This window comes from Lepidochelys olivacea (assembly GCF_965140295.1).
Source record: "Lepidochelys olivacea isolate rLepOli2 genome assembly, chromosome: 24".
NCBI lineage: Eukaryota > Metazoa > Chordata > Testudines > Cheloniidae > Lepidochelys > Lepidochelys olivacea.
The window spans coordinates 983,453-998,699 of record NC_140434.1 but is presented as its reverse complement, the minus strand read 5'-3'; the positions used below and the strand labels follow the sequence as shown (position 1 = coordinate 998,699).

The window sequence follows — 15,247 nt, the reverse complement described above, 5'->3', positions numbered from 1 at the left end:
CGCTGGACCAAGAGGTCCCCGGGGAGCCATGTCCCTGCACCCCCTGGGGCTCAGCAGCTGGGAGCATGATGTTATTGGCATCGATTTGCCGTCTGGAAGAGCAGCCCTTTTTTCAATGAGGTTTTTAATCAAATGCTGTTAGATGTAATTACGTCTCCCCTCGGCCAGCCAGGGGATTCCAGCAATCTGCTGAGTCTCAGCATTAGCTCTGTAATATGGCATCCTAATAGATGGTCTAATCAGATGTTCCTGCTAATCAATGCAATGTAAATTAAACCAGCCCTTAGATGCCCATGAGCAAAGTGGCTGCTTCCAGACCCCAGGTCTCTGCTGCCTGGCTTCCCACCGGGAAAGGCCAGGCAGCCGCAACCCCTCCTTTCCTCGCTGTCTCACTTCCTACCCACTCCCTCCTTTTCCTCTCCACAGGGCTGAGGCATGTGTGTTCATGGTGGCTGCATGAGAAGAGACCCCTGCACTGTCTCTCTCATTCCCCCCACCCAGCCCTGGATGGCTGCCCCGGGGCTCCTAACTGGCGTCTCTGCTGGGCAGTGACTGACCTTGGCCAGCTCCAGCCAACGGAGTGACAGGAAGAGCTGGGTCTTGGCAGCCCAGTGTAGTCTGTGTTGTTAGCAGAGGGCTGGTTCCCCTCCCGTGGGGGGACAAAGGCCAGCAGCAAGGATTCTGATTATTATTGCAGCCGTCCAGTGACTTCACCTCACCCAGCGCACATAAGAACCCACTGTAATTTCAGTGCCAAGCAACCTGCCCCTTCCCTCCCAGCAACAGGGGGAGCTGGAGTCTGGCTTTTCTCTAATCTCCCCCAGATGCTATGAACACCTGGAGCCCCATCTCCACCTCCCCAGCCCCTCTGCAAACCCCACACCGCAGCCAGCCGCCCATTTCTCACCTCCCAGCAACTGTCCCCTGAGGGCCTCCTGCCACTGCAGGTGTTTATGGCTCAGCCACCTCCTATTTCACTCCAGCTGACAGAGCCAACATCCTTCAACACTCTCAAGACAAACAAGCTTCTGGGTGCCTTGCTTACAACACTTCGTTCCTCCTATTACGAGCTTACCTGTCCTAGTTGCTGGGAGGGCCCCAGGCAGCACCTGGCTCTACTAAGCACAGGGCCGGTGTAGTCGAGCACCCCTGCCTGGGGTTTACAGGGGCAGCAGCGCTCGGAGACCTCAGTTGCAGGGTGCTCCCTCCCAAATTCCAGCCCCCTACCAGCCAGGCTTGCTCACAGTCACAAGACAGACTAAAGGTGGAAAACAAAGGCAACCAGCAGAACAAGAAGGAACCGTCCCAGAGCCGGCACCCCGCTGGTGTCAGGAACCCCACAGACAGATACTAGCCCCTCATTAGCTGCATTGAGGTAGCACCTGGCGCTGCAACCAAGGTGGGGCCCTGTTGTGCTGGATACTGCAGACACCACAGCGAGGCAGCCCCTGCCCGACAAGCTCCCGACAAAGGCAGGGTTATTCTCCCCATTAGCAGAGGTGGAACTGGAACACACAGACTTTCCCAGCAAGGTCAGCATGTCAGGAGCGGAGCTCTGTAGATCATCTAACCCTACCTGTAGGGGTCAAGCACAGGCCATCCGGCCCAGGACACCCACCCGGGGAGCCTGCTAGACCCAGCTTTCCTGAGTCGTGAGGCATTAGCCAGAAGACCCTCCTTCCTCTCTCTCAAAAGTGTTGCAAAGGGGGGCAGAGCCAGGGTTAAGCAGGGCAGAATCTACCCAGGGAAAGGGACCCAGGGGGTTGTCCGCAGAGCCCCAGGACAGACCCATTGCTGCAAGGGCCTCGGTAGGGGATCTCCCTTTGCCTTCCCACTGAGCATGTCTCTGCTAGGGCCACTGGTGCTAATGGGGCTGCTTGGCTTCTCTCTGCAGCTGTCGGAGGGGAATTCCCATAAACCCGACAGCAGAGCCCAAGGAAATCAGGGCATTTAGTGGGATTGTTCTAAGTGCCAGGAGATAAAGAGGCCCATGGGAGAGATACAGACAGGCAGAGCTGCTGAGGGATGAGCAGAGAGCAACAGCTGATTGCTCATGGAGAGTTACTCATGGAGCACCTCTCCTTTCCCAGGGAAGTTCCCAAGCTGGCTCCTGTGGGCAGGCTGTGGTGGAGGGTAGAGACTCAGGCAGGGAAGCCCTTCTCCATCAGAGCCCTGCTGACCCCATGCGGCTGTGCTAAACTGTTAAGAGAAATCCCCTGTGGCTCATGAGCAAAGGGGTCGGTAGCATATATGCAGCCATCCACCCTCATGCAGACAGTGCTGGATGTGACAAAGTGGGACTGTTCTTCATGTTTCCTCTCCCCAGTTGTCACGATGCTCTGGAACTGCTCCCTACGAAGCCAGGCAGGACTCTGGGGAAGTCTCCTCTCTGTGAGCAGACTGTCCCTAGGGCAAAAAGCTCACACAGCTTCCCCCTTCCTGGGTCTGACCTCAGAGCATTCAGCATCCTCTGCCCCTCCGTGCGCTTCCTACCGTGAGTCCACCCAGGCAGGGTCCTGGGGAAGCCGGAGGGTCCTGCCCTACAACTTTGCAGTCGGACGTGACTCTTAGCCAGCAAAACAGAGGTTTATTAGATGACAGGAACATGGTCTAAAACAGAGCTTGCAGGTACAGAGAACAGGACCCCTCAACTGGGTCCTTTTGTGGGACAGTGAGCCAGACAACCACGTCTGCACTTCACTCCTTGTCCCCAGCCAGCCCCAAACAAACTCCCTCCAGCCCCTCCTCTTCTTTGTCCCTTTCCCTGGGCCAGGAGGCCACCTGAGTCCTTTGTTCTCCAACCCTGTAGCTCTCACCTTGCAGGGGGGAAGGGCCCAGGCCATCAGTTGCCAGGAAACAGGGTGTCGGCCATTCTGTGTCCAGACCCCTGCACACACCTGCCCTCTAGGGCTCTGCAACGATCATACACCCTTACCCCACCCCCTAGATACTTAAGAACTGCATAGGGGAAACTGAGGCACCCCCACAATATTTAGAGGGAACATTAAGAACAGTCCCACTTCGTCACAATGTGGAAAGGCACAAGACACCAGCTCCGGGAGGCAAACCTCTGTTAATGCGTCAGGCAGAACAGCCCAGGTAGCAGTGCCAGCTTCCCCGGTCAGTGTGCTTCAGTCTTGCCACGCAGGCAGCAGCCCAGAGCCGAAGGAGAGTTCTGCCTCAGACAGAGTCCAAAGCCAGAAAGGACCCTTATAATCTGGGCTAACCCCCTGCATAGCCCAAGCCAGAGAACCTCACCCAGTGACTCCTGCATCCAGCTCAGAACGTCTGGTTCATATGGAGCATGTCTGGTAGAAAGGCATGCAAACCTCCCCCAGTGACAGGCAAACCCCACAGCCCTTGACAGGCTGTTCTGGTGGTTCATTACCCTCCTGTGAAAAAACTGCACCTTATTTTTAGTCTGAATGTGTCTGGCGTCAACTTCTAGCCCCTGGACCATGTTCTGCTTTGGCTGGATTAAGGAGCCATTTATCATCTGACATCTCCCACCCAACTCCCGTAAGTGCCTGCAGATCATGATCAAGTCACCTCTTAACCTTTGCTTTGTTCAGTGAAATAGCTTGAGCTTCCTCAGTCTGGCAGTGAAGCAGGTTTTCCAGAGCTTGACTCCTGGACCCTTTCCAACTGTCACCATCCTTTCCAATGCACAGTATTCCGGCACTGACCTCACTAATGCTGTTTACCAGTCACACCACCTCCTTTCTCCACAGTCTTCCAGCCCAGGGTCGCATTAACCCAGCTGTGGCATCACATGGAGTGTTTCTGCCCATCTGATTTCTACCAAGGCTCCTTAGTCTGAGTGTAACTGCCTTCCAACCTACAGCCCCTGTAAGTGCTATACATCTGACCTCTGTTCTTGGACCCACGCTATACAGCACTGTCTTTGGCTGTATTAAAATGCACATGAGCCCAGCGTGGCAGGTGCCCAGGTCGCTCTTTGGAACTGGCCAGTCCCCATTGCTACCATGTCTGTCAGCAGAGAAGCCCAGTCAGTGATGCTTTTTAGGATGTTCACTGGCCTGAAACCACGAGCTTGTTTCATGTGGGCCACTGAAGAGCATGGTCCAGTGGTAGGCAGTGTGGCCTAGTGGAGAGAGCCCAGTGGCCTATAGAAAATCCACCCCCCTTCCCTCTTAGATCCTCCCCTGGGGCTCGCCTCCCCACCAGCATTTCAAAACAAGAGGAAACTGGTCCTAAAAATAACCTGTTGGAACTAGCGGGAGCGCTATTCTGGGTGCAGCCTGGCGAACAGGGAGCATTGTTCTCTTGGGGCCCGGCAGGGCCACGCATTGTGGTCAGCCTCACAACTTGGCACTTGCCTCTCCATTGTTTGGATAGCACAGCTGGTGCCGACAGGAGGGCTGGAGACCAAACGCGGGCTATTAATAGGCAGGCTCTAGAGTACAGCTTGCACCAAGGCAGCTATAGCTCTGACGCCGCCGCAGAGCTGCTGCCTCTACCCGCCTCTGCGGCATCCAGCCCTTTCGAGGTACCCAGACATCCGGGCAGCCCAGAACCTCCCTGGACTGTCGTTTGCCACCAACCTTGTGGTGTGCCGGTCTAACGTCTCTCCTGGAGACACGAAACCATGGCAAACCAGGACATCTTCGCTACCAAATGCACAGTCATGGTACACGCAGGTTGGGATCAAAGGGCATCGGGACAGGGACGGGGGAGCTCAAGGCTGGAACAGCAAGGGGCTTCAGGCTGGGACTTGGGTGCTGGGGGTGGGAGACCCCCAAGACTGGGAGAGCAGGGGGGCTGCAGGACAGAGCTGATGCCTCTTAGCAGAGCTGAGCAAGGGGAAACTCACCCCTCACTTGCTAGTACCATAGATTTGCCCTGACTTGGTGGTTTTTGCATCCTAGCTGGTTCTTTCCAAGAGCACGGAATGTCAGTGACGAGTCGGAACATTTACATACACAGAGTGACCCAGCCTCAGGCTTCAGGGAGACTCAGCACCTGTAGGGGTCAGGCAGGAATCCCCACTGCCACCCACAGAACTGCACAATGGAATGACTAAAGGGAGGGGGGCTGGGGCTGTACCCAAGGCAGGAGACCACACCAGATGGGCCAGTGCCCGATCCAGTGCCCCAAATTCCATGTCTCCCCATATCAGGAGGGGAAATGCAGCCGCTGCTGTATAGTGCTGAGTGTGGCCTGCTGCTGTTCCAGCCCCTCCCCCTACATGCAGGGCCAGAACCCGAGTTGGCTTAAATCAGCATCATTTCATTGAACCCAGTGCTGGTTTATGCCAGGTCTGGCCCATGGTGTCCAACCAGTCAGAGAAGAGGGACTGGCAGAGGGGCTTTACAGCCAAGTATCAGTATGGTAGCCGGGATCAGGCCCCATTGTGCGAGGTGCTGCATACGCAGACCTACAGACACCTGGACAAGGGCTAGATGGCTGCTATGCAGAGACCACAGCCTGGTCTCATTGTTTCCTTGTTCTCCCACATCTGCCTCAGGTTGAGAGCTGTCTGGAGCAGGACTGCCTTCTGGTTCTGCATTTGTGCAGTGCCCAGTGGCAGGGGACTCTGGCCCATCACTGGCTTACACATGAACTTGTACCTGTTTAAATGGATTTAGTGAAACTGGTGCAATTTTGTGGGTGGACATAGGTAAGCTACCCCACAAGAAGCGTACACAGCCCCCTCACACACACTGTCCACCCATCCCCCACCCCACTTTAATTCAATCTGTGTGCCACCAGCCTGTAGTTAGCCCTTGGAACTTGTGTGTGTAGGGAAGTCTGGCCTGAGAGGCCCTGCCCCGAAGAGCTCAGTCTACTATCATGAGGCACAGGAACGGTGGGAGGGGCAGAAGAGGCAGGAAGGGGTTTTGCCCCTGATCACAGCAGGGCTCCTGGGTTCTTTCCCCTGGCCCAAGGGGCCCATGGAGTTGGGAATGGCAGTGCCAGCAGCAGACAGCCACGCCTCTGACCACACTGGAGCTCGTGCTGCCGTTGCGCACCTGGTCCTGGTGGCTGTCTGAAAGAGGCTACTGGGCTGCTGGCCAGATGTAGGGCAGAGCCCCCACATCCCAGGCGCCAATGCAGCCCACAGCTTGCTATGGCACAAGCCATGGTGATGCCTAATGGGAAACCTTGTTCTGAGCAGGTCAGTGTCACTGTGCAAGGCACACCCAGGGTTAACTGCAATTAGGGGTCACTCCTGGAACAGTTCTGCCATCAATTATGGCCAGTTTCAGCCGCTGTCTGGACAGTGTTAGCCCTTTGCTGCCGGGCAGCTGGTCAGAGCAGGAATGGCTGTTAGCTGAGGAGCTTTCCCAAAGCAGAGAATACAAACATGCCCAGAAGATTCTGTCAGTGCCAGCTGCATGGAGCCGTCCAGGGAGCCCTGAAGGAGGCTGGCAGCGTTCATCTGTCGCACTCCACCCTGAACGCAGGGGTGAATGCTGCTAGGAAAGGGTTAAGTGGGTCCTGCTGACTCACTGGGCAGGTGGCTTAGTATCCCACCCAGAGACAAGGGCATGACCTTCTGGAGAGAGGGGGATCAAGAGTGCTGGCTGAGCAAAGCTGCAGGAGGATCCTTAGGGACTACCACGGCACGGGGAGAAGAGATGGAGCTGAGCTTGTCATCAGTAAAGGCAAACCCCAGCTCACGCCCAGACACATGGCTCTTCCAGGACAGGCTTGGCTACAGCCTGTTAACATGCTGAAATCTTCACTGCAAAGAGACCACTGTGCCCCCCCTCAGAGGCCTCCCGCATTCGCCTGCCATTGCCAAGTCCCAAGAGGGGAGCACAGCCACGGGAGACTGTCACTACAGGGTGACTAGCGAAATCCTCCTGGTTTCTCTGCCCATGGGATTCACTGCACCTGGCTCACCTGCAGCCCCTTCCAGACCTGCCCCTCCATCACCCTGCTCTCAGGACATGGGAAGAGGCTGGGACGATGACAGAAGTTAGGCTGATTGAGCACAGTGGCTTTGATACCAGTCTGTCACCCCAACAGGGCTCAGTCCAAAGAAAGGCCCAGCTGTGTGGGTGACCCCAGCCAAGCAAGCATACAGAATCCAGGGCACGTTAACATTTCTTTGCCCATTGGAGGAGTCCCTCAGACCCCCCTCCCCTGCATGCATGCTGCTTTCCAGCTTTAATAAAAAGCAATCCAAGCCAAGCTGGAACAGCCCAGGAAACGGAGCAACAATCCCCTTTGCCCCCCTGGGGCCATGGCACGACAAGGCGGAAAGGTACAAGACAAACGATACTTTGGGAAAACCTGCCACACAGCCCCGGTCTTTATGCACAGCTCCCGTCAAAGTCGGCTCCAGAGGGGCCTGGACAGGAAGAGCTAGTCCTGGCTCCCATGCTCACTCCCAAGAGCGGGCAGAAACGAGATCAACGTGATTCATTGGCAAGCAGAGCTTAGCTCGGAGGGAGACTGGGGCTTAGGGCAGGTGAGCACCTGGAGCAAGGACAGGCATGTGCACACATGTGTCGGGGGAGGGCGGCTGCATGGCCTTATATATATATATATATATATATTACACACACACGGTGTGGGGCATGGACACCCCAACGTCTGGCCCAATCTAGAACAGGCCCCCCCCAAACCCATCACTCACCAAAGGGATGGGGGTGCCAGGCTGCCAGGGAGGCCACATGACAAGGAGAACTGGAGAGCCTCACACTCAGTCGCCATTGGGTGCATGGCTGCTGGGTGTGATTGGCACATAGCTAGGTCACCCCCAAAAGGCCGCTGCTCTATGGCACAACTGCACCTGGGAGCCAGCAGCCCTGGGGTGCCCCGCCCAGACTCCAAATCCCAGCATGCAGTGCTCCCTCTTCAGCCAAGTGGAAGGCAAGGTGGCACACATGGTATGGTGTTCACAAGCAGTCCTACAATAACACATGCCAGCCCTCACAGTGGAGCCTGCAAACAGCCCTACAACACCACACACTCCCTAGAACGGGGGTGCTGTCTGCTGGCACCTAGCTCTTGGCTCCAGGTGCCACGCCCTGGGCTGCAGGGGCCCTATCCTCCAGCTGGGGAGAGGCTAAAACAAGCACCTGGCATTCTGCTCTCAGCTGAGGGCTGGAGCCAGGCCAGGGCCCAGCACTGCAGCAGCCCCAGGCTCCTTCCAGCCCCTTCCCTGCAGGAGCACAGAATTCTGGACACGGCCAGTGAGCTCCTGTTCCTAACACAGTGGGGCCAGAAAGCTTCCTGGGGATATTTAGAGACAAATCGGAGCATTGCTGGAGCTTCAAACAGCGGCCATAGAGCAGCCTCGACCCCTTTCACACTGGGGGTGGAGGGGTGGGCAAGGGATGGGGACACACTGCAGCAGACCCTGCAACCAGGTCCACAACCCTTCTCATTGTGGCAGGGAGTAGTCAGGACACCTCTTGCCCAGGGCAGCCTGCAGCCAGAGGCGGCTCAGGAGGCCCCAGTCCTGCGGTGGGTGGGTGGGAGGGTGGTGCTGCTTGCAGGTGTTTGCCCAGGAGGCAGAGGTGCACAGCTTATTCTTGATTTCCCAGTAGTAGGTGCGACCCAGGTTCCTGGTCTCTGCACCACGGAAAGCACAGCTTCCAGGCCACAGTGCATCTGGACAGCTGGAGCCAGACCCAGCAAAGGGTTCCTCCAGAGAGCTCTGCCAAAGCCCCTCTCTCTGGGGAAAACAACCCCTGCTAGCCCAAACCTGGGCCCCATACCCCCAGCTCTGCCAGTGCCCCTCTATCCCCATTCACAGCCCCCTTGCTGTCCCAGCACTGAGTGCTCTACAAAGCCCTGGCTAAGCTACAATCTCTGAAGATCATACACCATGCTAAGCTACAATCTTTGAAGATCATATTATGAGCTCTGTTCTGCCCAGATGTGAGAGGCATGGGGGCAGCTCGCCCTGCAGAGCTCTCTCCAGCTTCCATCTCTCCCCTCACTCCCTGGCCTAGCCCAGCTGAGACTCAGCAGGGAGGGGGGATTCCAACCTTGGGCTAGCAGGCACAGGAAAGACTCCCTGCCGGGGGGCTCAGTGGAGAGGATTTATAGCTGGCTATGACCAAGTGGGACTGTTCTTAATGTTTCCTCTGAATAGTGTGGGGGTGCCTCAGTTTCCCCTAGACAGTTCTTAAGTATCTAGGGGGTGGGATAAGGGTGTATGATCATTGCAGAGCCCTAGAGGGCAGATGTGTGCAGGGGTCTGGACACAGAGAATGGCCGACACCCTGTTTCCTGGCCACTGATGGCCTGGGCCCTTCCCCCTGCAAGGTGAGAGCTAAAGGGTTGGAGAACAAAGGAATCAGGTGACCTCCTGGCCTGGGAAAGGGACAATGCCGAGAGGAGGAGGGGCTGGAGGGAGTTTCAGTTTGGGGCTGGCTGGGACATGGAGTGAAGTGCAGACATGGTTGTCTGGCTCACTGCCCCCCAAAATGGACCCAGCTGAGGGGTCCCGTTCTCTGAACCCACAAGCTCTGTTTTAGACCACGTCCCTGTTGTCTAATAAACCTTGTTTTACTGGCTGGCTGAGAGTCACGTCTGACTGCAGAGTTGGGGGGCAGGACCCTCTGGCTTCCCCAAGACCCCACCTGGGCAGACTGGCTATGGGAAGCGCACTGAGGGGCAGAGAATGCTGAATGCTCCGAGGTCAGACGCAGGAAGGTGGAAGCTGTGTGAGCTGTGTGTCCTGGAGACAGGCTGCTCCCAGAAAGGAGACTTTCCCAGAGTCCTGACTGGCTTCATGGGGAGCAGTTCCAGAGCATTGCCCAGGGACTCCGTGACACTGGCAGAGTGAGGAAGCATCATGTGCTCCTTCCATGGTCTTTGGGGCCGAGGCTTGTGTGCATTACAGAGCTCGTGCACATAGCCAGGAACCGCTGACCATGTGGAGCCAGCTGGAGGGCATCCCGGACTGACGAGCCTCCAAGCCTGGAGTGCCCCCGCCCTCCTCTGGACTCCACAGCCTCAATACACTATCTAGGGCACCCACTGGTGGCAATGTGCACTGCCAGGCAAGCACCCAGCACCCGAGGACAGAGCTGCCCGCACAGATAAGGTACTTTGCTAGGTAGGACTGACACCAATAGTTAGCAGGGGCCCAGCCCTCCCAGACCCCTTGCGGGGGAGACAGGGCCCAGAGAGCCAGCCACGGGGCTGGGGGTGGGCATCACCGCAAAGGAAAGCGCCAGCCTTGCTGGCACGGGAAGGCAGAGAGCAGAGCCAGCCGGATTCCTCATGCCGCAGCCTGCAGAGCCCTGGGATTAAACAGGAGCAAGGTGGATCAGCTCCCACTACCCCCCTCTGCCTCCTGGGCAAACACCTGCGAGCAGCACCTCCCTCCCACCCACAGATTGAAGTCTTGTCCCATTCCCTTCCCCCACCCCCACATTCCACAGATACTTCCCACCCCAACTCCCAATGGCCCCTAGGAAGTGGGTCAGGGTCAGGACATGGCTTGGGGCCCTGCTGTGGGGCAACATGGGGCAGAGCCAGCTCCAGCATCACCTCAAGCCTCGTCCCCACATAGGGGCAAGTGCTGACAGAGGCACCTCTGGGAGAAATAGATCCTTCCCCCTCCACCTTGCTCCCTGGGGATCCACCACCCACAGGCTCCCTTCCAGCAAGGAGGCGGCACCAGCAACTTCCCATTATGCAGGGGGGGCAAACATGGCACACTGCAGCTACTCTCCTGGACAGCAACTGGCCAGACCTTTCCTAGCAGCCACACCTACACTGGGCAAGCCACATCAGGGCCACACAGGAACAAGGCACCAGAAAGATCCAGCAGCCAGCTGGGGGGTGAGGGAGCAAGTCAGAGCCACAGCCCTGGAGTCACCCAGCTCCTCCACCCAAGAGCCTTGAGCAAACCTAAGTGGAATTAATTTGAGCACAGGGGATCCTACCCCATGCCCTTGGTGCCACGGACCTCGCTGCAGCAGGGGGTGACCTGAACACTCACCCCACCGCCTGTATATTCCTCTCTGAAACACACAGAACTAGCCCTGTCGTCCCCCCCGCCCCTCAATCCCTGCATAGCCCAGCCAACAGCCCAACCCAGCAGATCAGTGCCAGTCTCCCATTTGGGTGCCCTATGCACCCACCAATACGGTCAGGCATTTCTCCTTTCCTCCTGATTTTTGGTTTCAAGGGAAATGAAGGAAGGCAGGAGCTGAGTGCTGAAGCAGCCTTTCCTCTTCTGCCCCCCCATCGCCCAGCTCCTCAGATTGCGGCAGGAAGCAGAGAGCAGCCCCTTCCCACACAACTCCCTATCTTGCTGCTCCCTCTGTGCCCATGTGACCTGAGCTCTGCCTGACACCAGTCCAGCTGCCTGGCTGCAAACCCCAGTTAGCAAGAGTCAAAGGAATGCGAAGGAATGGGACAAGCTGCACAGATCCCCCTCTCCACACAGCCCAGCGCCTGACCATTCCACCGGCCCCTGCCTGCACTGCACACACCCCGCTAGCATGGATGACTATTCATCTCCCCTCTCCAGATAGGTATAAATAACATGACAGATGTCTATACAAAGAGTTATTCATATCCCTGCCAGCGCACAGCTAGAGAGAGAAAGGGAGCCGGGGGGGGGGGGCACACCAGTATACTAGCTGGGGGTGCCTGTGCCACAGACTCCGGGCACAGAGTTCTGAGGGAGAGGGGGCGTGCAGTGTGCCATTCACTGCCACATGGGGTGCTAGGGAGCAAGCCGGGACACTGGGTCTCGCACACATGTTGCGCGGACAGGCTCATGCAGAGCAGCTTCTAACTACACAGGGATCAACTTTGAGCCGAGGGGCTTGTCTCCAGCAGTTGGTACTCGAGGGCCCTGTTCAGGGCTGGGGTCGGCAGGACCCGCTTGCACATGCTCTGACTGTGGCCCAAGCATCCAGCCCCAGGCAGTGTTTTCAAGCGAGGTTGGGGTCGCAGAGCCAGCAAAATAAAATACTTAAAGCCAGATTGTGAGGGGCACTAAGCCTGGGCTGCTCCCAGATTAGGGCACAGCCCCCAATATTTCAGACCTCTTTAAGTGCTGGGCCCAGGCGCAGAGCAGCCACAAGGGTCAAGGGCAGTGCCCCAGGGAGGCCAAGCAGCCATTTTAATGGTGCCACCCCTGCCACAGGGGTTGAAATGCTGCTGACCCTCTTGTAGGAGCCTGAAAATCCAAGAGCATGGAGATCCCCACCCCAGAGACCAGGCTGGGGGCTGCCAGGCAGCGAGCAGACAGCTGTGCCCTCAGGGCTGGTGGCTGTTTGCAAACAAGGCCAGACAGACGGAGGAGCCAGGTGTGACCCCTGCATGCCAGCACTGCCTACAGGCAGCCACCCTCCTCTGGGCCTGAGCATGGGGAGTCGGGAGAGCCCAAGGGAATAGGAGGGAAAGGCACCAGACATCCCTTAGTTAGGAGGTAGCCAGCTCCAGCCCGCTCCAGCCTCGGGTAGAGCCCAGAATCCCATGGGGGAGTCACGGAGCTTGACTCATGCAATGAGCCCTGGGGAACCCAGTCCCACCAGCACCACCACGTGCTGGCTCAGTGTATCCACTGGAGCAAAAAGGGGGTGGGTCTTTCCTTCTGGGAACGGTGCTACTGCGAGAGGGGTCCTGCTCCTGGGAGGGCCGAAGGCACAAGGGGCTACCCCCTGTGCCAAGGCAAAGGCACATCCCCAGCTCCAGGGGAGCCCATGGCAGGACAGCTGGGGATGGGGGGGTGGGGCAACTTCGCCCTCACTTTCTATCAGGAAGGAAGCATTTCACAGGGCTCAGCCAGCCCCAGGGTCCAGCTGCTTGGGCTCAAGGCTCAATCACATGGGGAAATTTCCTCTAAGCAGATAGCAGAACATAGCTGGGCCAGGCCCCCTCTCCCGAAGGGGACAGAGCCAGCCAAGGGGAATCCCCAGCCACACCCAAACAAGGAGCCTCCTGGGCAGGGTCTCTGTACAGCCCCCCACACAAGGGGCCCTAAGGCTGAACCGGGCCTATGAGAATACACACAAGAGCAGGCGTTGAGGAAAAAGCAGCTCTGGGGCAGCCAGTCCACCAGAGCGAACAATCCCACAGGAGCCAGGCCATCGGGGCTGCCAGGAGGGATGGGGGTCGAGCTGTGGAGGGCAGGAAAGCGGGGATCAGAGAGCGCTCTCTGAGCACAGAGGGGGAACTGAGAACTAAGGCAGTGGCTGGCAGCGGGCAGGGGCCAGGAGCAGCGCCTGCCCTCCAGAGCCACTGGACTCCCATTGCCAGAGGCATCCCCGGCCCCTGCTCCGCGGCTGGGTTTCACAGAATAATGTGCCAGCCTTACAACAGCTGCGCCCTGTCTGAAATTAGCTCTACTGAAAATCAACAGCTGAGCAGCACCAAGCAGCCCACCCACCCCAGGGGGATAGCCAAGGGGGGGAGGGGAGGAGGAGAGAGAGAGAACTGACACCAGGCAAATCCCCCCTCACACCCACCCCCACTGTGAACTCAGAGGAAGCGGCTTCTCCCTCCACCCTGTCCCCATCCCGCAGCTCTGGGCTGTAACAAGTGCCAAGCGCATCCAAGCCACCGTGGATCCCCGGGGCCCCTGCTCTGCTCAGCGTGTGGGGAAGGTGCCTCTGCCCCAAGCGCCCCGGGCCCCTCCGCTCCGCCAGCCAGGGGGCTCGCCTGCGGCCATGCCCGCTGCTGCTGTGGGCGTGGAGGGGGGACACCCCGGGTGGGGAGAGCCAAGCTGCAGAGCCAGCGCAGGGAGAGGGAGTCGGGGGAGGGAGCCCCGCCCCAGGCTGCTATAGGCTGGGGGGGAACGTGTCCCTGGAGTGTTTTATCACAGAACGTAAAACCTTTCGCTGGAGATTGCTCCGTAACGCCCGGGGGCTCTGGGGCACCCCGGGGAGGGCTGAGACCCGCCCTCCACCCCCAACTACAGCCTCAGAGCCCCTGGGCCGAGCCCCCTACCCCAGGCCCCCACCCCCAACTATCACCCCGCCCCCCTCAGAGTCGCCCCCGCCCCCCTCCGCCCCATTTAGAGTCACCCTGGGGGGCCCCAGAGTCGCCCCTGCCCCCCTCCGCCCCGTCCCCCTCAGAGTCGCCCCCACCCCGCCCCCCTCCGAGTCGCCCCCGCCCCCCTCTGCCACGCCCCCCTCAGAGTCACCCCCGCCCCCCTCCGCCCCATTTAGAGTCACCCTGGGGGGCCCCAGAGTCGCCCCTGCCCCCCTCCGCCCCGTCCCCCTCAGAGTCGCCCCCACCCCGCCCCCCTCCGAGTCGCCCCCGCCCCCCTCTGCCACGCCCCCCTCAGAGTCACCCCCGCCCCCCTCCGCCCCATTTAGAGTCACCCTGGGGGGGCCCCAGAGTCACCCCCGCCCCCCTCTGCCACGCCCCCCTCAGAGTCACCCCCGCCCCCCTCCGCCCCATTTAGAGTCGCCCGGGGGGCCCCCGCCTCCCCTCAGAGTCGCCCGCAGCCCCGCCCCCCTCAGAGTCACCCCCGCCCCCCTCCGCCCTATTTAGAGTCTCCCTGGGGGCCCCCAGAGTCGCCCCCGCCCCCCTCCGCGCCGCCCCGGGGCGGGGGGGGCCCACCTTGGAGTAGAGCCCCCAGGAGAGCTCGGTCTCGATCACCATGACGACGATGCCGAACATGCCGAAGATGAGCGCGTAGTCGCTGAGGCGTTTGCGCTTCTCGAAGAGCGCGCGCCGGTGCCCGAGCCGGTAGCCGATGTTCTGGTGCTTCCGCTTGGGCGCGCGGGCGAAGGCGCCGGGCGCGGGCGGGCGGCGGGCGGGCGGCGGCGCGGGCGGGGCCCCCCCCTCGCGGGACACCACGATCTCGGGCGGCGGCGGCGGGGCGGGCGGCGGCGGGCCCGGGCCGAAGGGCTGCAGCGGCTGCCCCTCGGGCTCGGCCTCCAGCAGGTTGCGGCGGGAGGCGCTGAGGCGGCTGAGCGGCTTCATGCCGCCGCCGCTGTACTTGCAGGAGCTGACGGCGATCTCGGTGAAGGGGTTGCTGTCCCGCCGCGGCGCCAGCGGGCTGGGCTGCCGGTGCCGGGGGCCCGGCGCGGGGCCGCCCGGCGGCTCGCTCAGGGCCCGCTGGCTGCCCGGGCGGGCGGCGGGCGGCGCGCCGGGCGAGGCGTGCAGCAGCCGGGGCCCGGCCCGCGGCGGCTCCTCGGGGGCCCCCGGCGGCGGCGGCGGCGCCTCCATGCTGAGGGGGGCGGGGGCCGCCTCAGCGCGCGCCCCGCGGCGGCCCGTGCCCGGCGGCCTCCCTCCCGCGCGCGGGCATGTGCGGGGCGGCGGCGGGGGCGCGGGGCGGCTGGGCGGC

General features: G+C 60.0%; 1 protein-coding gene across 1 annotated transcript in view; it reads right to left on the bottom strand.

Moving 5' to 3' along the window:
- Window positions 1-14,688, bottom strand: part of KCNN3 (potassium calcium-activated channel subfamily N member 3) — an 81,101-nt gene extending 66,413 nt beyond the window's left edge. Inside the window, exon 1 of the mRNA XM_084614093.1 lies at window positions 14,518-14,688. Within this exon, the coding sequence (XP_084470219.1) occupies window positions 14,518-14,577 (60 nt within the window). The 5' untranslated portion in view covers window positions 14,578-14,688. The remainder of the gene's footprint in view (window positions 1-14,517) is intronic.
- Window positions 14,689-15,247: the final 559 nt, after the last annotated feature.